The 25562-nt window shown below is 51.3% G+C and overlaps 10 protein-coding genes across 10 annotated transcripts; 6 read left to right on the forward strand and 4 right to left on the reverse strand.

Moving 5' to 3' along the window:
- Nucleotides 1-184: 184 nt before the first annotated feature.
- COCSADRAFT_91853 (uncharacterized protein) lies at nucleotides 185-1111 on the reverse strand (the record flags this gene model as incomplete). The annotated part of the gene is made up of 1 exon (XM_007702474.1): nucleotides 185-1111. One exon carries the CDS (start codon nucleotides 1109-1111, stop codon nucleotides 185-187), a length of 927 nt encoding a protein of 308 aa, XP_007700664.1.
- Nucleotides 1112-2417: 1306 nt separating this feature from the next.
- COCSADRAFT_329508 (uncharacterized protein) lies at nucleotides 2418-8515 on the forward strand. Its single transcript, XM_007702475.1, has 2 exons — nucleotides 2418-8014; nucleotides 8068-8515. Exons 1-2 carry the CDS (start codon nucleotides 2581-2583, stop codon nucleotides 8298-8300), a joined length of 5667 nt encoding a protein of 1888 aa, XP_007700665.1. The 5' UTR covers nucleotides 2418-2580; the 3' UTR covers nucleotides 8301-8515.
- Nucleotides 8516-9124: 609 nt separating this feature from the next.
- On the forward strand, nucleotides 9125-10394 carry COCSADRAFT_37367 (uncharacterized protein). The gene has a single exon (XM_007702212.1). It carries the CDS (start codon nucleotides 9350-9352, stop codon nucleotides 10103-10105), a length of 756 nt encoding a protein of 251 aa, XP_007700402.1. The 5' UTR covers nucleotides 9125-9349; the 3' UTR covers nucleotides 10106-10394.
- Nucleotides 10395-10434: 40 nt separating this feature from the next.
- Nucleotides 10435-11578, reverse strand: COCSADRAFT_37368 (uncharacterized protein). Its single transcript, XM_007702213.1, has 3 exons — nucleotides 11361-11578; nucleotides 10991-11293; nucleotides 10435-10903 (listed from the first exon to the last, which is right to left on the reverse strand). Exons 1-3 carry the CDS (start codon nucleotides 11487-11489, stop codon nucleotides 10778-10780), a joined length of 558 nt encoding a protein of 185 aa, XP_007700403.1. The 5' UTR covers nucleotides 11490-11578; the 3' UTR covers nucleotides 10435-10777.
- A 127-nt stretch (nucleotides 11579-11705) lies between these two features.
- On the forward strand, nucleotides 11706-14133 carry COCSADRAFT_37369 (uncharacterized protein). Its single transcript, XM_007702214.1, has one exon. The coding sequence runs from the start codon at nucleotides 11770-11772 to the stop codon at nucleotides 13825-13827; it is 2058 nt and encodes a 685-aa protein (XP_007700404.1). The 5' UTR covers nucleotides 11706-11769; the 3' UTR covers nucleotides 13828-14133.
- A 2858-nt stretch (nucleotides 14134-16991) lies between these two features.
- On the forward strand, nucleotides 16992-18301 carry COCSADRAFT_190822 (uncharacterized protein; the record flags this gene model as incomplete). Its single annotated transcript, XM_007702476.1, has 4 exons — nucleotides 16992-17170; nucleotides 17226-17657; nucleotides 17733-17998; nucleotides 18060-18301. 4 exons carry the CDS (start codon nucleotides 16992-16994, stop codon nucleotides 18299-18301), a joined length of 1119 nt encoding a protein of 372 aa, XP_007700666.1.
- Nucleotides 18302-19650: 1349 nt separating this feature from the next.
- Nucleotides 19651-21356, reverse strand: COCSADRAFT_143777 (uncharacterized protein). Its single transcript, XM_007702477.1, has 5 exons — nucleotides 21041-21356; nucleotides 20962-20985; nucleotides 20737-20889; nucleotides 20427-20687; nucleotides 19651-20376 (listed from the first exon to the last, which is right to left on the reverse strand). The coding sequence occupies exons 1-5, from the start codon at nucleotides 21149-21151 to the stop codon at nucleotides 19957-19959; spliced, it is 969 nt and encodes a 322-aa protein (XP_007700667.1). The 5' UTR covers nucleotides 21152-21356; the 3' UTR covers nucleotides 19651-19956.
- A 196-nt stretch (nucleotides 21357-21552) lies between these two features.
- COCSADRAFT_91020 (uncharacterized protein) lies at nucleotides 21553-21889 on the forward strand (the record flags this gene model as incomplete). Its single annotated transcript, XM_007702478.1, has 2 exons — nucleotides 21553-21645; nucleotides 21704-21889. 2 exons carry the CDS (start codon nucleotides 21553-21555, stop codon nucleotides 21887-21889), a joined length of 279 nt encoding a protein of 92 aa, XP_007700668.1.
- A 119-nt stretch (nucleotides 21890-22008) lies between these two features.
- COCSADRAFT_329565 (uncharacterized protein) lies at nucleotides 22009-23304 on the reverse strand. Its single transcript, XM_007702479.1, has one exon. It carries the CDS (start codon nucleotides 23142-23144, stop codon nucleotides 22128-22130), a length of 1017 nt encoding a protein of 338 aa, XP_007700669.1. The 5' UTR covers nucleotides 23145-23304; the 3' UTR covers nucleotides 22009-22127.
- A 124-nt stretch (nucleotides 23305-23428) lies between these two features.
- On the forward strand, nucleotides 23429-25370 carry COCSADRAFT_37374 (uncharacterized protein). Its single transcript, XM_007702215.1, has 3 exons — nucleotides 23429-23734; nucleotides 23817-23919; nucleotides 23977-25370. Exons 1-3 carry the CDS (start codon nucleotides 23552-23554, stop codon nucleotides 25200-25202), a joined length of 1512 nt encoding a protein of 503 aa, XP_007700405.1. The 5' UTR covers nucleotides 23429-23551; the 3' UTR covers nucleotides 25203-25370.
- The last annotated feature ends 192 nt before the right edge of the window (nucleotides 25371-25562 follow it).

The following is a 25562-nucleotide window of genomic DNA, read 5'->3' on the forward strand; positions in this document are numbered from 1 at the left end:
AGCGCCGTTGCTCACCACGGCGTGACCAACTAACTCTGTGGCGTTGGAAGCGGGAAGTACCACCGGGGCACACTAGACAGGCAAGCCGAGGCCCAAGTCAGAATATCAGCTCCGCTGCTGCACTGTGCCGCAACTAATTCTTTGGCATTCACCTTGTTTTGCTCGCCTCTCGTCCACCACATACTCAGTCACCCCCTTCCTCCTCCTTTGCCTTCTCTTCCGCCTCGGCCTTCTTCTTATCCTCCCACTTCTGCTTCTTCTCTAGTAGCTTTTGTAGGTTCTTTGCGCCGTTAAAGACTCCATATGTCTTTGCACTGCACGCTGCACATGTTGGGTCCTTTCGATATCGCTTCAAAGCGCATGCCTCGCAGAAGTAGTGTCCACACTTTGTGATAATAGGCGTCTTGTACGGCTTCTTGCAGATGATGCAGGCGAACGGTATCTTTTCCAAAAGCGCCAGGTCGATGCCGTCTTCGTCTTTTTCCTGGGCGTCACGGTTGGCAGACGCGACAACGGTGCCACTGGGCTTCTTGCCCTTGGTGGACATTTCCCACTCGCGATCGAGCTTCCAGCCTGCTGCGTAGTCTTCACGGGCGTGCAGAAACTTGCAGTTGTCGCCAAAACCACAGAAACCCGTCTGCTTGTAGTCCTTGCATACATCTGGCGTATAGTCGGTAACTGTGATTGTTCGAATGTTGGTAGATGCCTTGACAGGCCCTACTTGGCGCGTCGGCGCGTCGGGGTTCTTTTCGATGAGCGAGGAGGGCTTCGTGCGCGTACTACCCAACAGGTTCTTGGAGCTGAGAGCATCGTCGGTCTTTTCCTCGTACCAGTTGGACTGCTTTGTCGCATCGTTGCTTGCTTCGATTACTGCAGAAGTGTTGGCGGCGTATTGTGTTGTGCCTTCAATGGATTTGTTCGTCTTCTGGTCTGTGGTAGAGGCTTTGAGGGCGTTGTCGTTGACCTTTCGCCGCTTCACTACACGGCCGTCGTCGCCTTCTGCGTCGGAACCGGACGAGAAGTCTGAATCGGACTGTGGTGGCGGAGGCGCGACTTTGCGAGGCGCCGCCTTGGCTCCTCGTTTCTTGAACTTGACGACGGGTGCATCCATGGCGATTGTGGAGGTGGCTAAGGGTGTGGATGGGTGTGGATGGGTGTGCAAGATGAGCAGCAAGGTGAGCAGCAAGGTGAGCAGAGAAAGTCGGAGCCAGGCTGTGGCTGAGAAATCAAGAAGAATCACGTGATGAGATCTGGGGTAGTGGCGCAGGTAGCAGGAGCCGGGAAGGCGAGCGGGAGATAGTCCGGGCATACCCAGGCCGGACTTGACCAGCCATGTGACCCCCAGACCAATCACGTGGAGATGCGCTCACCATAATGCTGATCCGACCGAGTTGATGAGCCGGCTTGAGCGCGGGACGTTTGGCGCACATAGTCCGTAGGTAGTGGGCAGGTAGGTGTGGTGATGGTGAAGCCTCCGAGTGCATAGTTACCCACTGACTAACCATAAGCAGTCGTGAGATGCAGCATTAATCGGACGCGGATCGGAGCTGCCAGCCTCGTGTGCAAAGGGGTGTGGTGCAAATACATGTGCCAGCAATGGAGGTAGTATGTAGTATATACATGAACATACTAGATACACAGGCCACGATTGCATTATGCGCGCACCGAGACGAAGATTCGGCAACCCCTATCTGCCATGCCATGCCATGGTACCCCTACTGCGGGAGAAGAGGCCGCCGCAGTCGTGGGGTATGTAAGTAAGTAATGGGGTGCGTATTGTGACGCAGGTGGTGCCATCGGTGTCCGAGCAGAAGCCAAGGGGAACTGCTGAGTGGATGGATGGATAGATGTAAACACCTGTCTGTGCCGCCTATGAATGGCTGCGTGCCAGGGGGAGCCGCACAGCACCGGTGGGGGCCTGGTGTGCTCTCCTGCAGTTAGCTGGATATACACATGCATGTACCTGGGCGAGGGTGGAGAGGCCTCAGCTACTACTGCCCTCTGCCGCTAGCGCTGTTGATGCTGTGGATGCCGCGCTGCCTCGTTCGCCATAGCCTGCCCTGACGTGCACGGCCGCCTCATTTCGCTCGTCGACACACCACACCCTCCGCCTCTGCTGAACCTCACTCCTCTGTCGCCTTTGTCGCCTCCGTCGCCCCTCCAGCCCGTTCGGCATTCCCTTGTTTCTTTTTTTGTTACCCTTCGCCGTCGCTGCCCCCAGCGATGCGCATTTGCTTCTTTTCTATAGTGTGACCGAAACGCGATCCAGTGCCAGCAGCCACGGCTGTGTCTCGAGTTGGCTTTGTGCGCGTCGCCCTCGACCAAGCCCTTTGTGCATTCCGACCTCGCCTCGACCAAGTGACGCTCCCTGTCGCTCTTGTCTCCAGCACACCAACACCACCGCTGCCGCCACTCGTCGCCGGATCCACGTCCCTTGCCTGCTCCTTAATTATACCTTTCTCATCAACTCTACCATTTTCTAAAAACTACATAAAAAAAACTTATTCCCTACGCGTCGCTACCCTCAACACTCCCCCCCGGGCAATGGGACAATAGGAGACTGGGCCTTCGCGACTACTAATGACCGCAGCAAACCCTCCACCGGGCGCCTTGCCGGTGGAGCACCTCAATGGATCAGATCCCTTTCTCGCGCCCCCACAGGATGGCCAGAGGCGATACTCGGCCTTCGACAATTCGCAGTTCTCCCTTTACGTAAATGGATCGCCTGCCCAAGCCAAGCGCGCCCTCGAAGCACACTTGGCAGAGACAACTCGCAGACTGCAGGAGACATCCCACCTCGGCAACGCTCTTGTCCAACAGCGGAAGGAACTTGAAGACAGGCTGCAGGAAGTAGAGCAGCAACAAGAGGAGAACGATATTGGCGAGGATCTGCGCCACAGGCTGACCGAGCTGGAGAAGGAGTTTAATGAGGTCGGACGGGAGACGGCTCGCGTCTTCCTCCCCAAATCCCGCGTTCCGAGCGGAGAGACTGATGCTGCAACCGGCGGCTCAGTCTACTCGAGCGAAGCCCTCCAATCGCCTACCAAAGTCAGCGTTCCGTCGCGGAAGCAGAAGAACCAACCGCCCAGTCGCATCAACGATATCGCGCTAGCAACCGAAATCTCCACGTCTCTGCTCTCCCAGCTCAAGGAGCTCCAGGCTGTTCTACTTGAGAAGGATGAGGCTCTCAAGGCAGCCGACCTTGACAGGTCCCAACTCGAAATCGAAGTCGAAGGCTTGTCGCAGCGCTTACGAACCCTGGATGAGAGTGAGTCGCGACTAAAGGATGTCAACTGGAGTCTCGAAACGCAAATCCGCGAGTCCGAGGTACAGTCCAAGTCGGCGGCAGACAAGGAACACCGTCTCAATCATGCCTTGGATCTCGCACGTACGGAAAGGTCAACCTTGGAAAGGGAACTGGAGGAGTTGAAGCAGATGTACACGAAGCTCAATGACGACCACATCAACAAGATCAAGCAGCACGAGACAGAACTTTCCATTCTTCGTCGCAATGTGGCCATGACAGAGACCGAAAAAGGTGCAATGCAGCGCAAAGTGGAGGAGCTCGCAGCCAAGAACCAGCAGCTGGCACAGGCTATTGCCTGGCGTGCAAGGTCCGAAGAGCGTGGTCGCTCTGAAGATTCCTCGCAAGACGACAGCTTTGTGGAACGACAATCAGGAACTCCGGAGCACTCACCTGCACCCTCACCAAGCAAGGCTACTCCCCGTCACGGCATGCTCGAGACCGAGACACTGAAGCACTCCCTTCAACACGCCCACCGTATGATCCAGCAACTCAAGAACAACATTCACCGCGAAAAGACCGAGAAAATCGAACTCAAGCGAGTGCTGCAAGATACCCGTGATGAATTGGACACAGCCCGCGCTCAAGTTGCACCTGGCAGCGCCAGCAAGAGAAGGAGAAGTGAAAAGGACATCTTCAAGAAGCCTCCTCGACCAGATCGTCTTGGCGCTCTGCGTAGTGGCACCCAGGAGATCATTGAGGATGACGAGTGGGAAGAGGAGGAGGGCATGCCAAATACACCCAGCCGACAACCGCACCTCTCTGTCTCTACATCTCGAATCTTCTCCAGTGGAAACAAATCTGCCACAGAGACGAGTGCGTTCGAAGGGTTTGAGACTGCCAACGAGACATCGGATGCTGCTTTCGAGACTGCAAACGAACGTGACGGCATGGCAACCGAGTCGGACGCTTTCCAAACAGGAGCAGAGACACTTGACGGAGACAGCAGTGATCAGCTAACAGAAACTGAAGCCAGGCCTCCTAAGTTGAGTGAGCGTCGTAGTCGACCCTCGCTCTCAAGTCGGGGTCGTGCTGCTTCCTACCAGAGCACAGCCTCTACGTCTGGCGATGACTTCAGTGAGCCGGATTTCAGGACGCCGTTGCACCATCAAAATTCTCGTATTCGGTTGAGGCCAAGCAGCTCTCGCAGGTCAACACCCAAGATCGGCTCTGGTTTGTTCGCTAGTACACCTCCCGCATCTAGGGATTCTCCTGCCAGCTACATCAGCAGTAGCAATGAGAATACGCCTGCTCAAGGCAAGAGTCTGTTTGCAGAGCTGAATGACTTGAGTGACGATGACGGCAGCTCTGTTGAAGGTACTGTCGATGGTACACCAAGCCGCTCTAGTATCATACACTCGCGCCAGTCGTCAACGGATGCACTGCGAAGGACCATCACTGCTATGCCCAGGCCACTTATGGTAGACTCGGGTACCATGACCGAGCGAGATATCCCTGACCCCATCACCATTTCTTCAATTTCTAGCCAGGATACTCAACCGCAGGCCATCCGCATGCCTGTCCTTCAGTTGTCTTCTTTGCGTTCAAACAACACAAACCCGCAGGCCCCGCGCCCTCAAGACCTCCAAGTCTCTTCAGTTTCGTCGCAAGGTACAGAGCCAAAGCAGGTGCTCCCACCAACGCTTCGCCTCTCCAGCGTTTCTGGAAACGCAACCAGTCCTTGCGCACCACAACTGCCTCAATTGGCTGTATCTTCCTTGTCTGCCCAAGGGACGGAGCCGCAAGCCCCCTTGGTACCATTGTCAGCATACTCTTCTTTGCGTTCGCTAGACACTGCACCATGTGCTGCACCCGTCACACCTTTGAACATGTCATCTGTGTCTGCCCATACAACAGAGCCACGACATGCTATTCCAGCGCCTCTTGGGCTGTCGGATTTCTCGTCTCAGGCCACGGAGCCTCGACGTGCACCTACACAGCCTCTGGGATTGTCAGACTTCTCTTCCCAGGGCACAGAGCCCCGACATGCTCTTTCACAACCTCTTGGGCTGTCCGGCTTTTCGTCAGCGGGCACGGAGCCTCGACAATCTACTCCACCACCTCTTGCCTTGTCAGGTTTCTCATCTCAGGGCACTGAGCCTGTCTCACCACACGTGCAAGAGCCTGTCGTTGCTTCGTTGGACGTTTCTTCCATATCTCACCAGGCTACTGAGCCAAAGGAAACCAATAGCTCGAAGCTTCTAGCTCCATTACAGCTGTTGAGATCGGCCATATCGACTCAGTCAACAGAGCCTGTAGAAAGAACCGAGTCCATTGCCGATGCTACCAGGTCCGTATCAACTTTTGAAAAGGCTGCCTCGGTACAACCCCAACAGGCACCTCGAGCACAAGAGCATCAATTGCTGCAGTTGTCAAAGGTGGCTGCTCACGCAACCGAGCCAAGAGATGCGTCCCACAAGCAGACACCTCTGCAGATATCAGCCCTGGTGTCTAACGGAATCGCGCCCAAGGATGTGCCCCGCACACCACTTTCAGCGTTTTCGACAACGTTGACCCAAGCCACAGAGCCGCGACTGCCCAGTCGAGAGAGACAACAGTTTTCTGAAATCTACTCGCACGTTGCTACCGCGCCTGTTGCACCGCGACTACAGCACATGCAGCTGTCGAACTTTTCGGTCCAGTCCACCGACCCTGTCGAGACGCCCAAGCCAGCTCTACAGCAGCTTTCATCATTGTCTTTCGAGACATCCCAGCCTGTGGAGCCTTCGAGACCACTCCTGTCATCTTTCTCTGGTCTCTTGTCAAAAGCGACCGAGCCAATGGCGCCAAAGACACCGGCTTCTATGGGTCTCTCAGGCGTAGAATCGCAAGTCACAGATCCCGTCAAACCGGCACAGCATGCGCCATCGCAACTCTCAACCGTTGACACAGTCGAAACAGAACCTGTCTTGCCAGTTCTTCCTGTGGGATCTGTACTCGACGTGTCCAACGTACAAACAGTCCACGATACCCAGCCTGAATCGCCAACGCTTCCAGTGTTCCTCCCAAATCCCACAAGCAGGCCATCTACAGCGAACAGAGAGCAAGCCCCTGCCATGAGCTTGTCATCTGTTGCAACTCAAGGTATCGAACCGGTGGTGCCGTCAAGATCTGTGACTGCACACAAGGACACCCCACCTCTCACTCTATCGACTATTACTCAAACAGAGACGATTGAGAACAAGCAGCCATCAGTGCCCGAGATTAGCTACTTTGCTGCCAGTCCAACTACGAGCAAGAATGCCTCACTCGACACTATTCCTTCATTGGACTATAGCCGAGAGACACGTGCACCCCTTATGCCTTTAAGCGCCAATATTCCTGCTAAGAAAAGTCAAATACAAATGGCTGACGGAGGGACTCAGACTATGGTATCTGCCGAGCAGATTGACAAGTTACTCCTTGCTCGCAGTCAATTGCGGAGCGGCACAGTGACCGTAGAAGGGTCAGACAAAGCCCTTCCATCTCCTGGATCACCTAGGAAGTCAATACCCGATCCTCTCCGAACTCCAAAACGTCCTGGCAGCTCTAGAAGCATGCGTTCGCGCATAGAGACGCCTCCCCCACTACCACACGACCACAAAGAAGTCATTGCTACTGCATCGCTCAGGCCCATGTCTCCTGGATCAATGGGACCACCCTCGCTTCCTGCCTCAGCCTACAAGAAACGGCCGCAAACGCCAACCATCAAGACAAGCAACAGCAATCTCACTCCTATGACAGGCGGCACTACTCCACGTGTGCGTCGTCTGTCACAGCGAAGCGGCGCGTCTTCGCCTCTCAGTCACCGATCATCGTTGTCTTCGTTCACTTCGGAAATTGATCAGCGCTTCAATATACCTGGAGGCCCATCGTTTGCTCCAGGTGGACTAGCTGCCGGTGCCACAGACCCGCGGATGATTCAGGCCATTACTCAGACCATGATTGGTGAGTACCTATGGAAGTATACCCGCAAGACTGGCCGTGAAGGCATGTCTGAAAACCGGCATCGACGCTTCTTCTGGATCCATCCTTACACAAGGACCTTGTACTGGAGTGACCGCGACCCTCAGAGTGCCGATAAATCGACCTTGAAAGCTAAGAGTGTAGCTATTGAATCTGTTCAAGAGGTCGACGACCCCAACCCTCTCCCTCCCGGGCTCCACCAGAAGAGTTTACTCGTCATCACGCCGGGCAGGTCAATGAAGTTTACTGCGACTACGGGTCAGAGACACGAGACCTGGTTCAATGCTCTGAACTATTTGTGCCAGCGCGTTGAAGACGTTGAAGAAAAGTATTCGCCAGTGTCAGAGCATAGGCCCACAACGGCTGAGGAAATTCAAGACGAGTTCAACGGCGGATATAGAAGCTCTTCGCGCCAAACCGGCCGATCAAGAGCTTCAGTGATGTCGTACGCTACTAGGCGTGCATCATCTCGCGAACCTGGCCAAGTACCCACGATCCGACAATCAAATTATTCTCAGCAACGCACACTTTCAACCGAGGCACCGGCTCATGGCTCTGTCGCGAGCAGATTCACTAGCATGCTCCGACCAAGCGCCTCGGCTATGCGAGGATCTTTCTCCAGCCGGCGAAGCAGCAAGGCTAACGCGCCGGAGACAACAATGTATGAAGAACCAAGCGCTTCTCACCTGGAGCTTAGTCGCGATATCCACGAGCACTTGGAGCAAGACGAAGACTTTATGCCCAATGTTCGAGCGTGCTGCGATGGTAAGTACCCCCTCTCCTATACAACCGTCATATGTGAGCTAACGTCTGCAAAGGCAAACACGATGTTGGACACCTTCATCAACACTCGATCAGAGGTCGATACGTCAAGGCCTCTAGTTCACGGCCGTCGCTCTTCGGTTCCATGAGCTCGCGGGCTCAGTCTCGAGCTGAGTCGCGCACAGAATCTCGCACAGAGTCTCGGACCGAGTCGCGTACCGAGATGCGCAACGAACAACTCCGCCACCAAACCGAGATGGAGGCAGCAAACTACTCAGCTGGTGCATAAAACTCTACTCATTACATATAACCCATTCCTAAGCATCACACGGTTCGCTTTTGCGAGCTTGAACTAGTCACATGATTTGACTGACATTCTTTATTTTCCTAGCATTCTGTATAACTCGTGGGAGCCGGTCCCTTTTTCCTATGTCTATCTCTGTCCGTTTTGCGGCTTTTGGACGTTATAGTTCGATCTGGATTCGCATCAAACAACAAATAAACCTCGAGTGGTCACTGCAGGAGCCTAGAGCATGGCTTTGGGCGGTGAAGCATTGCCTGTCCGATTTGTGCAGCGTGCTTGAGTGGGGATGGAGCTGTACACTGAGACGACCTAACGCTTCTCCTTCGCACTAGGCTCCGACTTCGCTGTGTTTGTCGGGGCGTGTTTCCATATAGCTTGTAACTAGACCCTTCATTCTCTCCTCACTCTGGAGTTGTCAAGTTTCGCATGTTTGATCTGGCAGCATATCGGAGTTGGATAATGTTTGATAGGTGGTGATAGAACTACTGTGACGGCGAATGGCTAGAACGATGGGGACCAATGAAGAAAGACGTAAACTGAAACATGTGCCCTTGCTCGTGACCACGCGGAGAGAGGCGGCGTTTTAATTATTACTATTATAGATGCGCGTGACGGCGGCCAAGTGGGCATGCTCGCATCATGTTCATGCTAGACACAGGTCGCAAAGACGGTATTCTCCGGGGGGCAAAATGCCAAGAATCTGCGTCACCGCTAAACTGAAGTAGTAGACCAAACTTTCGCTCCTGGCCAGACGCGAGGCCCATTCGTCTATTCCCTCCTTTACAACCACACAAAATCAATCGCGCATCCCATTTCCTTGTTCCACCTTCGTTTCAGCAACTGCGGGCAGCTTCCGGTATATCTATAATAGACTTTTGACCACTCTAATCACACCCACGCAAACACGCCAAAGCGCGACCCAGCGCACGATACCATCTCGCACGACTACGGAGACGACAACGACAGCAACGCCGCGCAACGACAACGGCAAAACCTCCTTCAACTAAAAACGATACCAACACACAACCGCAATCATGGCGCGTAACTCTGAAAAGGCGCATTCGATGCTCTTCCGCTTTCGCGCGGCGCAGGCTGCCGAAGCGGGAATCATTGACATTTCGCGCACGCGCCGCCCCAAGCTCATCACGTCGGTCAACTCGATTCCCGTGTGCGAAAAATGGCGTGGCCAGGTCCTCAAGGAGATCTCGCGCAAAGTCACAAAGATCCAGGACGAAGCGCTCTCGGATTACCAGATTCGCGATCTCAACGATGAGATCAACAAACTTATGCGAGAGAAACATATGTGGGAGAGCCAGATCAGGTCGTTAGGAGGGCCCAACTACATGCGAGGCGGAAGAGTGCTAGATGAGGAAGGGCGTGAGGTGCCTGGAGGTGGCAAGGGGTATAGGTATTTTGGGCGAGCCAAAGAGTTGCCAGGTGTCAAGGAGCTTTTTGAAAGACAGAGTCGCCCAGAAGACGACATGGACAAAGGACGCGAAAAGAGGAGCGAGCTTAGGCAAAAGGTGGATGCGGGTTATTATGGCTACAATCTGGACGAGGAAGACGGCACGCTCTTAGCATACGAGAAGGCAAAGGAGCGCGAGGCCTGGGACAATTTCATGTTATTGGGCGATGAACTAGACGAGAAAGCGAGCAAAGTGCAAAAAGAATGGATCGAACTACCGGGCGACGCGGGCGACGGTGTACGATGGCGAGTGCCTACTCTCGACGAGGTCAACAACGAGCTTGTCGAGCGCAGGAGGAGGAAGCTACTTGAGAAGTTGGGATGATTGGACGATTGGCATATTGACGCGCCCTCTTTTTTTTCTTCCTCCGCAGAATCATTCTGAGAGGCTGAGAGAGCGAAGAGAAATCGGGCTAAACTGTACAACACCAGATTGCAGCATTTGTTTTGGTTTTGGGCTTGGTTTTCTTTTCCTCCAACCGACAATCCCTTTTTTTGCACCTTTCTTCGAGGCAGAAGAAGAAAGGAAGAAAAAAGGATCAAAGACCGATATACCCTTTTTCTTTTCTTTTTTGATTTGGGCTGAACACTTCGGCTATCAACAACTTATAAGCTCCCATGTATATCAGTATCATTGGCGGACGAGCAAGAGCGAGTCTGGAGCTAGAGTGTATGAATTAAGACATTTTATAACTAGAAGAAACAAGATTGGTGCTTTGTGAAACAAGTTACTTTTAGATGTGAAAAGAGGCGGGCTTCGTATCTACATGTTCGCTGCGTGACGGTGGAGGGACTTGGGTATCTCATTTGTTCTTGTAGAGTTCTTCTTTCAGCAAGCCAGCCCCCCATTGCTTGCACACTTTTTCTCAGCTTCTGCGCGCTGCATGGTGTTTTCTTTGACACGGGCATTCAATCCCCATTGCGCGTTTAGTTTTTCCTCTTACCTCCACTCCAACCTACATTCCTCTAAAAACTTTCCCTTGACCATCTTACCAACTCAAGTCGTAAACAGCGAATCTTCTTCTCGCAGGTACTCCCCAATATCCGCCTGCCTAAACGTAACAATACCCGTCGGATCCAACTTCCTCGCATCAACCGTCGACCGCGCACTCACACCGAATCCCTAGTAAACCTCTATTAGCCCAACTACTTTCCGCAGAAAAACAACAAACAACAAACAGTTTAATAAACTTATTCTTCTCAAACTTACCAACGGTGTATCATTCATACTCAACACCACAACACCCTGGTGCTCAGGACAATCCTCGCTCCACCTCCCGACATGCGCTTTCAACACATTGCCGCCGTACAAGAACGGCATCTCGCCATTCTGCTTCACCCACACCTTGTACCGCGCGTGCGGCGCAATGACGCTCAGCGCTGTGATGTGGAGACGGAATTTCCCGGTTTTTGTGAATTTTCCGAGGCAGATTCCCAGGGAGAGCAGGTTGTCGCGCGCGACGCTTGTGGCGAGGTTGGCGAGGGATTCACGGACGTAGTAGACGCGGGAGCCCTGGTCGAAAATGTGAGTAATTTGGGGATTATAGGGGGAGCTATTTTCGAGGAAGAGGGAAAAGTACCTGGACGCGGAAGACGTTGCGGTCGGAGCCGCCAGCTGGGTCGGCGATGAGGTTTGTGATGCCTTTTCCGCAGTAGGAAGCGAGTTTCTCGAAGAGAGTTTTTGTTTCTGGTTCGGTGAGGGGCCTCATGTTGGGCGAGTTTGTATATATATGTATGTATTTCCCAGGTGTAGATTGGGTTGGGGGTTTGGAAGGAGCTGTGCTGAACTGGCTGGGTTCTGGCGCAAGTTCGCAAAGTCGAGATGTGCTTTTGCCCGGGAAAAAAATGTGGAGCGCAAAGCGGGACTAGTCTCCGCCGCGGCCAAAATTTCCAATGCGCATTCCTCTTTCTTGCTGCTGCGACACCACCCAACACAGATGGGATTTCTCAGTCCTGTGTATTTTTTTTTAGTTTCGCATAAATCACATCATGTCCCGCATCCCGGCTGCTAAGCGAAGAAGATTATCGCCACCCGAGGATGGAGAGCGTGGTAACGGAACCACGGTCGATCACAAGGCGACATTCTTGAAGAATGCGGCGAAATGGGATCTGGAGCAGGACTACGAGACGCGGCCGCGCAAATTGAAGAAGCAGAAGGAAAACAAGAAATTACCTGTTAGGGCGGCAGAGGGCTGGGTAGCGCCGCAGCCGACTGCGGAAGACATCAAAGAAGAAGAAGACTCGGACAGCTTTCTGGGGACGGGCAGCGAAGATGAGGGGGGTGAGGGGGACGAGGGCACCGACGAAGAAGAAGATGTTGAGGAGAAAAAACCAAAGATACCTGCACGACAGCAAATACTAGAAGCGAAAGAAGAACTTGCTCGGATAGCAAGTCTGATCAACGAGGATCCAGAGGAGCACATTGGAGCATTGAAGACATTACAAGCGCTTGCCGACTCGGAAAACTTCACAGTCAAGAAATTGGCATTGGCGACGCAAGCCTCGATCTTCAAAGACATTATTCCGGGATACAGGATACGACCGCTGTCGGAGGAGAAGATGCAGGAGAAGATTTCAAAGGAAGTCAAGAAACTGCGGCAGTTTGAGCAAAAGCTTGTGTCGGGTTACGAGACTTATGTTAAGCATCTGGCGAAACTGGCAAAGGCGAGTGGATCGGATAAGGAGCAGGTTGCGAGTCTAGCCACTGTCGCTGTGAGCTGCGCATGTAACCTGCTGAATTCAGTACCGCATTTCAACTTTCGCAGCGAGCTTCTCAAGATTCTAGTTGGCAAGCTTAGCACGAGGAAAGTCGACGCAGATTTTGTGCGGTGTAGGGAGGCTATGGAGAAGGTGTTTGAAAACGATGAGGATGGCAATGTCTCGTTGGAGGGTGTTACCATGCTGACCAAGATGATGAAAAGCCGGAACTATCACTTTGATGAGAGTGTGTTGAACACTTTTCTGCATCTTCGTTTGCTCTCTGAATTTGCCCAGAAGGCTTCCTACCATTCTGTAGATAAGGCGGAGGAGCCAATGATCAATGGCAAAAAGCAGAAGCAGAAGCGCGAGTTCAGGACGAAGAGGCTGCGGAAGGAGCTGAAAGAGAAGAAGGCTATTGAGAAAGAGTTCAAGGAGGCCGATGCTGCTGTTAGCCACGAGGAGCGTGATCGGATGCAAGCTGAGACGCTCAAGATGGTATTCGTGGCATACTTTAGAATCCTCAAGGCCCGCTCAGCAAAGCTCATGGGCGCTGTGCTGGAAGGCCTGGCACGATACGCACACCTGATCAACCAAGACTTCTTCGGCGACATCCTCGAAGCACTACGCGACATCATCGCGACCGCCGAACTCACAGCTGCAGCCGCTGCCATGGACGACGATGACGACGCTTCCGAAGACGACGACAACGAAGCCCCCGAGCGCAACCTCACGCGCGAATCCCTCCTCTGCGTCATCACCGCCTTTGCCCTCCTCGAAGGCCAAGAAGGCGCAAAAACCGCATCAGCCCTCAAACTCGACCTCAGCTACTTCATCACCCACCTCTACCGCACCCTGCACCCCGTCGCGCTCAACCCAGACATCGAACTCAGCTCCAAATCGCTCCACTTGGCCGATCCCACCGCAGGCACCTCGCACGCCGACACAGCCAAGATCAACGTCCAAACCACCATCGTCCTGCTAATCCGCTCCCTCTCCTCCGTTTTACTGCCTGCAACGTCCATCCGCGCTGTGCCCCCCCTGCGCGTCGCAGCCTTTGCAAAGCAACTCATGACCATCTCCATGCACCTGCCTGAAAAATCCTGCGTCGCCATGCTCGGCCTGCTGAACCGTATTGCAAAGACTCACGGTAAGAAGGTGGCGCCGCTGTGGAATACGGAGGAGAGGCGCGGCGACGGCGTGTTTGATCCGCTAAAGCCAGAGATCGAGGGGAGTAACCCGTTTGCCGGGACGGTGTGGGAGGGAGAGATTTTGAGGAGGCATTTTGCACCCAGTGTAAGGGAGGCGGTTAAGGGGGTTGAGAGGAATGTTGTTGAGGCGACGAAGTAGGGGTGAGGTGGGAAGGGGGATTTCGCAGGGGCATGTTGGATGTGTTGGTGATATATGTTATGAATAGAACACGAGGTTTTATATCATCTACCAGGCTGAGATCTTCTGCTTCTCGGGAAAAGATATTTACTTGTTCTACTCATGTTCATCGTTCTCAGCTATCTTCTGCTATGAAGTCTCCCTCTTCAATTCTTCGTTTTGAGAGAACATCAAAGTTACTTTGGGTACCTACATGCAGATAGCCGCACTTGCGAAGAATTGCTGATGCATCAACATTGTTCTTTGTCTACTGGGGGTATACAAGCCATCTCTTTTTTCCTCCTTTTCACAAGATCATACGGTGACGTGTGATTGCCACAAACTTGAGAGTAATATCCATTCAAAAGTCTCGATATCTGTGGGTGGCAGGATGGGGTATGTGGGATTGTGGCAATATTTGTAGCAGTTGTTACTCTTTGGCTAGGTTTGTCTAGGTGTGTCCGCATGGAAGAGGTATTTTGTTCTGCGAGTGTGATGTGTTAAGTAGGGATAGTCAAATGGGATTGGTGGAATAGAGAAATGATATCCATACACCCCCCTTGCATTCCCAAAATACAAATAGCAAAAGACTAGATGAACACAATAATGGGACTTGGCGAACGTGAAATGCTGGTTTGTTCTGACGCCAAGTGCTTACTGTATCCGAGTTCCAGGATCGGGGGGTGGAGAGCATGGGTGGAGCGCTTGGGCTTCAAGGATATGGGAGAGGGGTGGGTCGTACGCGAGGTAAATAGTATTGAATGATGATACTGCGTGATAGTGATGGAGTCTTAGGATTGCGTCAGATCTGTGTGGTGTCTAACAGAACTATGTACTGTGCTAGAAGGTTTTCTTTGAAGGTGAATTGGAGAGGCTATGGAGGCTATGGGGGGAGCTTTTATGAGTGTAGTTGAATAATTTTCTAGGCTATGTAGTCTGTGAACAACAAGTTGTACAAGAGCAGTCAAGCTCAGGGGGCAAAAGCGATGTATTTTCTATCAAGCCTGAATAGAGCTTGAACGTAGCTCTTATGTACTCGTTCGGAGATACTATCTACCGAATATTATGTTGAGCTAAGCTTCATTGTTAAAGGCTTCGACAGTTCGGGCTTGGTCTTCCGTCAAGCTCCGTAACCATCACCATCCGGCTTGGGCCGATAGATCTTCAGATCTGGTAGAGCTTGGCCGTGACACTATTTGCAAAGCCCTCGGTAGCTTAGACAGTGACTGTGATTCTGAGTGGCGCAGTTATCATTTCCACTGCTAACGATCTTCGGGCTCCACACCTAGCTAGTCATGCGTTGTACACTTGGGACTAAAAATTCCTGATAAATTGATGTCTTAAGTTGATCTGCAAAGTTCGTGTTGATCTTTTAGCAAGAGATGATTCTTGTAAACGCTTCGCTACCCAGCTGGACATTTCTTCACTCGTGTTGAACAAGAAGTCATACTCTTGCTCATCAAAGAATGTCGTTGAAGTCGAACTAAGATAGAAACCTAGTGATATAATTGCCTAGGAACTGAACCATTGGCTTGGAAAAGTCCCAAATAGTATGAAAGATATATCCCCTCTGGATGTGGATAGGCTACTGAATGGTAGGGCAGTTCAGACAGCGAACGGAGTATTTCTTGCGGCAGAAATAGCAAGTCTACTCACTAAAGCGATCCACTGAGCCATGTAAACCAAGTCTTCATCGATAACATGCCAATATACCTGTCAGTTCATCATGGCAGCCGTAGAACACACCAAGAACATCCTTCTCTCGGCCCTTCAACCCTGATAAACCCCACAAAAAACCACGCGCAATATATCTCGGGCGTCCCAGAAGTCAGGTAATTTATACGCCTCTAAATGGCGATCTACTTCCCTGGTCTAGCAAAGGGCCGACTCCTGATAAACACGGACCCTACTATCGCCGGTTAGAATGGAAATCGAAGAAAAAGAACCAATCTTACCTACTTATGTGGTTACAATCTTCAGATGCCAAAGAGTTTACTGTTTACTTATAAAGACGCAACCCAGAACTCCGAAGAACGGCGATGCAAAAAAATTAGTAGTATGCCAAGGGGATGCCGTCTATTAGCAAAACGAATGTAACTGAGACGGTTCGCTTATTTTGGCGTATGTGCTTACAGACGGTACATGTCACATGGCAACTGATGCAACTGAGACGTTGCTTATTTTGGGGTACTAAATACTATGCTTATAGGCTTAATTGCTACATCTCCAAGTGTTAATATGGAAACCGAGGACGATCAAACGCACGTCGCAATTTGTAGAGCTTTTCTTTGGATCCTTGATGTGGCGCATCTGTTTTTTCCCCGCAGATCATGACATCCGATTGCTAGCTGTACGAAAAGAGAAAGTCGAGCCTGGTAATATATTATTAGCTCCGTGTGCTTGGACTTGTACTGAAGCCAAGCGTACGGAGTTGAAACGGACTAAATGCGATGGTCTTGGCAATGTTTGGTCGGAGGTATTATCAATTTTTACATGATATCTAGTAGAGTATTTGTAGCTGGGGTATCCCGTTCGCCGCGCGGTGTCAGGTTTAGCAAGATAAAGCATTGTTGCGGTTTGCATTGCTCAGCAAATGTCGCCTAGTGTTTCTAGTTGTTTCAAACACTTCCACAGACGTTCGAAGGAAAAAAGCCTTAAATTATCGAGGTCGATGCGCAGCGTTTCTTGCTACATTTCTGCAGTTTCGTTTTCAACCCGTAATTTTAGCATTCATATATTCTAGAAAGTCTTCCCGTAGAACTTCCGGCTTTACGTACTACACGGGCTAGCATATGCAAGTGAGCCGCTTGCGTCACTGACTCGATGCCCAAACAGCATACATGGAAGGCCCTTCAGAGCCTCATATGAGCCGCAGTTCTTGGCGGTGCTTTCCCATCTGGCTTTCCTGCATATAGATACAAAATGCAATAGACCGTTCTTTAGATGATCAGAGCGTTTGTAAGCTTGGGCTCCGGCGTTATTCATCTATTACTCAGTACGCTTGGTTGGTATCTAAGCTTGCGACAACAAGATCTTGGAATGGATATATAAGGATTCGTCCTTGTTGCAGTTGAACCAGTGTCCATCAGAGTGTATTGTCTAGCTCTCACTGTCGATTGCTACTTCCTTTGACTACTCCGGCACAAATGGCGGCGCTAAACTTCAGAGCGCTGTATGCGTTCTTTGTCTCACTTTCGCTTCTTAGTGTGTTGGTGTCCGCAGATCCTCTCCATGCGTTAATGGCTCGTGGCCGACCGGCCATGAAGGCTGCAATTGAAAAATCTGCAACCTGTACCAAAGACAAGTTGCGCATACGTCGGGAATGGTACGTCGTCTACTTCACAATTCTTCCTCTTTCGCAATACTGACTCGATATCAAGGGGTGACTTGTCTGCTGGAGCCAAACTCCGCTACATTTCTGCTGTAAAATGCCTCATGAAGAAGCCATCCAAGTTAGATCCTGTCGAATACCCTGGCGCCAAATCCCGCTATGACGACTTCATCGTTGTCCACATGAAGCAAACGCCATACATCCACGGCACTGGAAACTTTCTCACTTGGCACCGCTATTACATGGCTACGTTTGAAGATACACTAAGAAACGAGTGCCACTACAATGGCACACAGCCATACTGGAACTGGCCGAAATGGTCCGAAAGTCTGGAGACAAGCCCGCTTTTTGATGGCAGCCCGACAAGTCTTGGTGGTCAGGGATACAAGACGAAAGTAAATGGCACGGCTCAGAGACCCGCTGGTGAAGGCGGCGGTTGTATCGCTAGCGGACCGTTCAAGGGCTTGCAAATGAACCTTGGGTAAGTTGTTCCTCTTCCTTCCATTTTGAAATACACTCCTTACTATAGCAAATCCAACTAATACATCTTTCCCAGACCTCGCGGACTCGCAACGAACCTGCCTGACCGGCCGAACCCTCGTGCGGATGGCTTCGGATATAACCCTCGCTGCGTCAGACGTGATATTTCCAGCTATCTTACACGACGCGACGGCACAATGGAAAAAGTGATTGGTCTCATCTTGAACAACACAGACATTGGGTCGTTCCAGACACACATGCAGGGAAACCCAAGCGTTCACAGCATGGGCCATTACAGCATCGGTGTAGATCCGGGAAGTGATATTTACGCTTCACCTGGTGGTACGTTCAGTCCTTTTCCCTGCTGCTACTCAATCATTTATTAACAAACTGCGTGTTGTAGATGTTTATTTCTGGTTCCATCATGGCATGATTGATCTGGTATATGCGGTTTGGCAAGCGCTTGATTTTCCGAATAGGCAGCAGGTTATTTCGGGTGGTACGCTATTTTGGAACGGAACAGACAGCAGACGGGCGACTTTGAATGACACCATCGATATGGACGTGCTCAGGACCGACAAGCCGTTACAGGTTAAGGACCTAGTCAGTACAGTCGACGGGCCGTTTTGCTACCTCTACGAGTAAGGTAGACGCATATTTAATATCAATTCTTAGACTTTTCATGCATTAAACAAAATGTTTTGTGAAGCCTAGTGATCAATCACGTCAGCCCCACACGACAAAGACTTGAAGAAGATATATGTCATATATTTTGGTCCTCAGATTAGCTCTCCTGCTGTCCTCAGAAGGAACCTCAACTGTCCCCCATTGTTCAGTCTCTCGACCTCTTAACAGGCAACAAACGGGCTCCTCAACTCGACTTTGGCTTTGATGCCCCACAGGGACATCATCACTGGACCCTTTTTCGTCCGTCTGTACAACGGGCTCTTGGCAAGGAAAAATAACAACCCACCTACAGGAGCACCACCTTGCAAGCCAGCGACCCCCAACGACAAAGACCACGCTTCCCCACACTTACGATGCCTCGAGGGCAAAGGCGCTCGGATTGAAAACTACAATTAAATTGTCATAAGCGAACAACGTCCTCCAAGCCTTTGAGGCAAGGTAGCACGGCGCTTCAACTCTTTTACTTTGTCCTCAGTGCGCGGTGGGAAAGGCTGGGGCTGCGGCTTGTCGTGAAGGTGAACCCAGTAGCTTTGCGAAACCACCTGTGGCCCATCGCTGTGCAATGATGTGGCCGGTGGTATGGCTTCATCTAGTATGATGGCGCACCCCCTCCGCTTTCCGTTCTTGTCTGTCATGCAGTGAGATGCCAGGGGGGATTAGTCCCCAGCATCACCTTGTGACGAAGGTTTGTCGTTCATTGGGGTCTGACTTGCGTTAGCTAGAGCATAATTCTAGTTCTTTCTTTGAAACTGTTCGATAATGCCAAAAAAAACAAGCAAGTCTGGAAGAAATGCTGACGCCGGGTTACTTACTCGCAGCTTGGGTTGTGGGTGATGAGAGAAGCCGACTATGGAACGCGCCAAAAGTTGAGCAGGCGCGCAATCACGGGACCGTGCTAATAGTACGCTAGTGACGTAAGCTGCATGTCAATAAGCCTGTTATCAACATCAGATGTAAACCTACCCAAATGGGAAGCCAGATCTTGGCGAGGCGTAGCCCCATAAAAACAGACGAGCACCTTGCCCTCCTCCAAAACCCTGGGCTTCTCTCTCTTCTTACTATCCGTCGCAAGGACCGTGTTTTCAGGTTCCGTCAACTAGTACTGAAGCTTGCATTAGGACTCGTACAACAAGCACATAGGATTGAACTGAGAAGATCGAATAAATTTAGATGCCATTTATTCAGAACTTGTGCATCCAACATCATGGCCGCTTCTTATTCTCCATGTCGTCAGGCCACCTAAATTGGATGCCAGAACAATACTCAACCCACTCCACTTGCTTTCATCGACAGCTCCTGCGTGCTCCAGTGCAGAGATCTGTTATTATGAGCGGAGACAATAGATTTACTTGGAATGAATTTTGTATGTGCGATTGTGACTCGGTATAGACCAGGTGTATAATAATAATACGGAAACATGCTAGGGAACTGTAAACAAGGTTCACGGCCTTTTCCAGGCCGTTTTCACACCACCAACTCCATCATCTAACACTGTACAATGCTGTCCAATCGTACTTATCCCCAATCTCGACGCACCCATCGACCTGTAATCTCCGACGTTTCCAGATGCTTCGCCTTTTCTGTCCGCTGAACTTCAGATATGAATTCTTCCCCTAGAATCGGTCTCTTTGCCTGGCCCTGTAGACGGTGAAACCGACGTATGCACCAGTTAGTGCCATACCAAACAGCACGAATTTTACAAAAGTCCATGTCCAGCTTCCCTCGCTAGGTCTCTCGCGGCTCATGGACGAAGCGGTCTTGCCACCGGTGCTTCCTGTCGATGGCATCGCACCAGGGCTCTTCTTGTAGAGGTTTGTTGACCTGACCCAAGCAATGTCGTGGTTGTCGGAGAGCTCACCAGTCTCGGCAGAGAAGCCCAGGTATGCAACAGGCGGGACCTTGAAGTTGGGGATTTCAAAGCACATGGTCCATTCGTCTTCGGCCTTGTATTGGATCTCGAGGCGGAGGAACTGCTCCTGGAAGTACGTGAGGCGGGCTTTGGTTGCGATTTGCGCGTTGCGAATGCCGCGAGCCTGATTCACTTGTTAGAATGCATATATTCCGAACTTTTGGGCGTTCGCACCGAGCATCCAGCAAGCTCGTTGGCCTTGCCGTCGTTATCCTTGTCATACGCCGTGTTTCCATCGCCACTCATAGCCATGATGTAGGGGAATACGGTGCCTGGTCGGTTATTCTTGTAGGTATCGAAGAAGATGCCGAGGCCCTCGAATTTGTCAGTATGGCCAAAGACATTTCCTGGCTGTGCGCGCTGCTTGGTGAGCCACATGGCAAAGCCGTCACCATAGAGGTTTCCTTGTCCATGAATCTTGAACTCAAACATGACCTGCTCGTGTGAGTGTCTAGTTTAGCAGTGCCATGTTTTTTGCACGAACCTCCCAATTTGTGGCCGTGAGAGGGACTCTCGAGAAGATCCAGCCATCGCGCGAGGGCTTGTCCGAAGCAAGTCGAATGTACTTATCAGTCCGAATAATGGTGTCTCCGCCAAAGTCCCACCAACGGCTTTGCATATCCGAGTCGAGGTATGGCTATAGCTAGGGTCAGAGAAAATTCCAGTCTTCTGCCTCCAGCAGTAACTACGGTACGAAGAGGCGACTTACAGGCTCGAGGGTGTGTGTCCGCAGCTATGTTCCGATTAGCGACAGCGGCCCCTCAACTCATCGTGTAGCAACAACGCACCGAGATGGCCTTGATATCAGGATCTTCGGTCAATCCTCCAGACCGCGCCCATGCCCCCGTCAAGCTCCCCGCCATCAAACACAAGCTTGTCCATGGTTTTGCAAGTAACATGGCTGCACGACGTTCCCTCTTACTGCCTGAGACGGGCGATCCCCAAGGTACCAAGCGGCAATTGGCGCGCAGAAAGAATGGAAGAAGACCTTTGTCTTGGAATTGACAAGGAATAAAGCCTCGGGAGATTGAAGCTGCGAAAAGAAGATGGCAGCACGAGTTGGCGACTCGGACGTGCTGGAGTTCTCAAAGCTGAGACTTGGGGTTTGGAAAGGCCACTCTATCACCTCCGCGTGCAATGCAGGGGTCTTGGGTTGCGGAACCACGCTAGCGAACAGCGCCGCTCTTGACGTCGACAACTTTTCCACGCGGGAGCCACTGCCCAACAACTCACACACCTTACTTGCAATCCTTACTTCTTGATACCCTAATTCTACCAAAAAACACATTCAATATTCATCATGAATTCATTAGGCCCCAGCGACCCAAAGACGGCCGTCATGCGCCAGGTGCAGCAAGAAGCCGCCATGCAGAATGCGCGCATGCTTGTCGAAGTACGTCTAGACACTTTGCATTTGTCTTAAAAAATTACCTATGCTAATGAATTCACAGAAACTCAACGAGCACTGCTTTGAACGCTGCATCCCCAAGCCTGGCACATCCCTCTCTAAAGGCGAAGAAAACTGCTTCACTGCATGCATGGAAAAGTACATGAGCGCATGGAACACTGTCAGCAAGCAATACGTCGGTAGGATACAGCGTGAAAGCGCCCAGGGCGGCGCAGTGCAGAACTTTTAAATTCTGTAGAAAGGATACAAGAAAAAGGCTTGTGATGGGAACAATGCCATGGCAAAATATACAGAGTAGATGAGACCGACAGTCTCGCTTTTCCGGGCGCATGGGTAACATGAGAAATGCCATCTGTACGAGTAGGTTGACGTATCGATATGAAAATGTACTATACAATGTACGACTAGCAACACGAGCTGTATATGAAGATAAGACATGTGGTTGAATACCAAACTCGGACTTTCAATTATTGCTTGCCAAACGACTTCTGTCTCTGTGCATATTCCTTAACAATGAGACCACAGTTGACCTCTTGGCATAACTTCTTCCGCCTGTCGGGGCTCAGCTTCGTTGCAAACTCCAAGCCACTTGCCCTCTCCACCGCCTCAATGGGCACTTCAAAGTCAGACAAGGGCTTGCTGTTGGAGATGACTGCATTGGGCAGCACAAACGCTCCCAGTGCGACTTTGCCGCCCAGCTTGCCTTCTTCGGCAAAAATGACTTTGTAGAAATGAGTAGGGACGGCAACGTTGGGCGGTGAGCCAATGACTTCGTATGAGACACGCCACTTGCCGTCCTCGTCGCGCTTTGGAAGGTACAAGGGACCGGTTACGATGCGCACAGAGGGATAGTTCTGTGTGAGTCTACGGCAGAAATCTTCGAAGTGGGCCCAGTAATCGCGGTTGAAGCCATTGCCCACCTGCGGGCACATGTTGCTCAGCGCAAAGGTGTCGTCCATGGCTTCTTGGCTCCATTTTGCGTCTGCTGCGGGGACTTGGTGGCCTCGGTCATAGCCGCTGCGGAGGTAGTCCTTGAGCTTTGCGCGGAACATCTCAGGGATTGAGACATCCTCGACAAAGACGCTGTGCTTTCGATCCGCATTGTTGTTTGCTAGCGACTCTGGGGTTATGTGCTCCGCTACCCATGCCGGGTTTCGCGTCCGTCGGTCGTACGACGATGTGAGAGAGGCAGCAGGGCGGAGGTCATTGACCGGGCCGGGAAAGCCATATTGGAAGAGACCGCTGGGGTCTACAACCGCTCTGCGAGCAGCGGCAGCAACCGCAGGCGCGTGAACCGCGAGACCCGTTGGGACTGAGGGAATTGAGCCTGCTCGTGTGGATCCAGTCACAGTTGTGGTGGTGGTTGTCGTGACAGCTGGTGTATGCGGGAAGTTGTCTCTCCTGGTCGAGTACAGCGCTGCTGTTACTGCAGCTCCAGCAGCAGCACCGCCTGCCCCGATCAAGGCGAATGTCAGTTTCGACATGGTTGCAGTTTAGTCCTCGGAGATGTGGGCCGCAAGGGATAGAAGTGGACGTGGAGGCCTCTTGTAGGCGACAAGGCACCCGCACAGTCCAGCGTCCTGTCTGGCGCGTGAGGAGTGTCTCAAACGCGTATATTTGTCCCCGTATGGTTCGCTGCTGGCTGCTTTTTGCATGCTGGTGGTCATCTGCGTTTTCTCAAAGCAGACTTTGACGCTTACCGTATCCGCACTAGCGTCAACAACTGAGAGCCTGCCAGCACTCTCAATATGACTAAAAATCCATCCCAGCCATTCTCAGTTCGCAGAATTCTCAATCATTTTTCTTTTTCCTTGATTGCTTTCTTCCTGTATGGTTATAGCACTATAGACTGAGTGCACGTTCTCACGCTGTGCGACTCAACCCCACCAGGATGCCTTCGTGGATATCGCGAGCCTCCGAGTCCCACCATGCACAGCTTGTGGCGACCGCTGCCGTCTCAGGCCTTGTAGTTGGAAGTGCTATTCTTGGGTTTCAAAAGGCTCGACGCATGACAAGAGTAGCAGACTTGAAAGCGTCCATTCCAGATCTCAGTGAAGACCACCGTCCGTCAAGAGCAAGTACAACAATTGCGCCGGCTAGCTTTTGCCATGACGGCCTCGTTCTTGGAGATGCACAATTTCTCTGACGCTTTATAGTTGACTGAATATGGAGCGGCTTCACACGTATTTGCTCCAAGTAAAGAAGATGAGCGCAGCATGGCACTCGCCGCGCGAGCAAGAAAAGGTGATTATGATGATGGTAAGACGTCACTGTCTTTGGAAAAACGACTACATTGAGTTCTCACGGGACTATTAGATCTTATCCTCGAGCAATTAGCGAGAAATCGGGTCTTTCTTACAGATGAAGGACTTGCGAAGCTACGGGGTGCTTTCGTAATCGTAGTCGGTTGTGGTGGAGTAGGATCGCATGCAACAGCAGCTCTTGCAAGATCAGGATGCTCCAAGCTCCGTCTCATAGATTTTGATCAAGTTACTTTGTCTTCGCTCAACCGACATGCAGTAGCAACTCTGGCAGATGTCGGAACACCCAAAGTGCACTGCCTCCGCAAGCGGCTCGAACAAATTACACCATGGACCCACTTCGAATGCCGAAACGAGCTGTTCAGTGAGCAGACTGCAGCTGCTCAATTGGCGCCTCTAAATGGCCAACAACCAGATTTTGTAATAGATGCCATCGACAACATCGACAGCAAAGTTGCTCTCTTGGCCTACTGCTACATGAACAACATCAAGGTCATCTCCTCCATGGGTGCAGGTTGCAAGTCTGATCCTACTAGAATCTTCATTGGCGACATCTCAGCAAGCACAGATGACCCTCTGTCAAAGTCCACAAGACGAAAGCTACGGTTGAAAGGCGTAAAGGACGGGATACCTGTCGTTTACTCAACCGAGAGGCCAGGTCCTGGAAAGGCTGAGCTTCAACCGCTCTCAGAAGAAGAATTCGCAAAAGGCAACGTTGGAGAATTGGGTGTTCTCGCAGACTTCCGGGTACGAATTTTGCCAGTTTTAGGCACCATGCCAGCAATCTTTGGCTTGGCCGTTGCCAACCATGTCATTCTCTCCATTTCTGGTTACCCACATGAATATCTTCCATCAAAATCTCGAGACAAGATGTACGATGGTATTCTAGGCGCTCTCCAGGGCGCTGAAGAACGCTTGGCTCGCGCACTATTCAGCGAAGATCCTCTCGGTCTCAAGATTCCCATCACACAAGACGATGTTGGCTATCTGGTAGAAGAAGTGTACAATGGGAAAAGTATAATAAGCGGCTTATCTACACGCTTGATATTATCAAGATGGAGGAAGCCAACTGAAAGCTTTGTTGATCAAAGCACTCCAGGGCAGAAGAACAGCCAGCTCAAGATGAGAGATTTGGTTCTCATGACTAAGGAAGAGGCAAGCAAGCACGAGAAGGAGGTATTGAAGGGAGAAAAGAGCCTTGAAGAGTTATACAGCGCTGAAACGATTGAGCGCGTAAACAAGAGAATGGCCGAGGAAGAAAGATTCGAACGCTTCCGGTAAGTTTAGGGCCACTATCAAGAGAAACTCTCTACTACATACATGTATGTACAGTATCTTGATGAACAGAATATCAAATCAGTATTGCATTCTTATCTCAACACAAAGATCAGTATGAGACAGATGCATGCTTATACGTCGGACCACTACCGGGAGTTTGTGGACGCGGGACATACCTCCGTGCGCTTCAATCTACACTGCTCAGCACATGATGCTTTATGGATTTCTCTATCCCCGACCTTTAACTCCGATATTACTAAATAAAGTTTTTACATCAGTCGGTCCCGATAGATCCAGCCTTGGGCCGATGTCTGTCGGCCTGTTAGCGCGAGGCACGCAACCAATGAGAGGAAAGTACAATTC

The sequence above is a fragment of the Bipolaris sorokiniana genome (assembly GCF_000338995.1).
Source record: "Bipolaris sorokiniana ND90Pr unplaced genomic scaffold COCSAscaffold_8, whole genome shotgun sequence".
NCBI lineage: Eukaryota > Fungi > Ascomycota > Dothideomycetes > Pleosporales > Pleosporaceae > Bipolaris > Bipolaris sorokiniana.

Coding starts and splice junctions, on each gene's coding strand:
- COCSADRAFT_329508 (XM_007702475.1), top strand. CDS start 2,581: ATGACCGCAGCAAACCCTCCACCGGGCGCCTTGCCGGTGGAGCACCTC. Junction 8,015..8,067: donor TGTTCGAGCGTGCTGCGATG/GTAAGTACCCCC, acceptor ACGTCTGCAAAG/GCAAACACGATGTTGGACAC.
- COCSADRAFT_37367 (XM_007702212.1), top strand. CDS start 9,350: ATGGCGCGTAACTCTGAAAAGGCGCATTCGATGCTCTTCCGCTTTCGC.
- COCSADRAFT_37368 (XM_007702213.1), bottom strand. CDS start 11,489: ATGAGGCCCCTCACCGAACCAGAAACAAAAACTCTCTTCGAGAAACTC. Junction 11,294..11,360: donor GCAACGTCTTCCGCGTCCAG/GTACTTTTCCCT, acceptor ATTTTCGACCAG/GGCTCCCGCGTCTACTACGT. Junction 10,904..10,990: donor GTATGAATGATACACCGTTG/GTAAGTTTGAGA, acceptor GAGGTTTACTAG/GGATTCGGTGTGAGTGCGCG.
- COCSADRAFT_37369 (XM_007702214.1), top strand. CDS start 11,770: ATGTCCCGCATCCCGGCTGCTAAGCGAAGAAGATTATCGCCACCCGAG.
- COCSADRAFT_143777 (XM_007702477.1), bottom strand. CDS start 21,151: ATGTTACTTGCAAAACCATGGACAAGCTTGTGTTTGATGGCGGGGAGC. Junction 20,890..20,961: donor GGACACACACCCTCGAGCCT/GTAAGTCGCCTC, acceptor CCCTAGCTATAG/CCATACCTCGACTCGGATAT. Junction 20,377..20,426: donor ACGAGCTTGCTGGATGCTCG/GTGCGAACGCCC, acceptor CAAGTGAATCAG/GCTCGCGGCATTCGCAACGC.
- COCSADRAFT_329565 (XM_007702479.1), bottom strand. CDS start 23,144: ATGTCGAAACTGACATTCGCCTTGATCGGGGCAGGCGGTGCTGCTGCT.
- COCSADRAFT_37374 (XM_007702215.1), top strand. CDS start 23,552: ATGCCTTCGTGGATATCGCGAGCCTCCGAGTCCCACCATGCACAGCTT. Junction 23,735..23,816: donor AAGACCACCGTCCGTCAAGA/GCAAGTACAACA, acceptor GACGCTTTATAG/TTGACTGAATATGGAGCGGC. Junction 23,920..23,976: donor AAAAGGTGATTATGATGATG/GTAAGACGTCAC, acceptor CGGGACTATTAG/ATCTTATCCTCGAGCAATTA.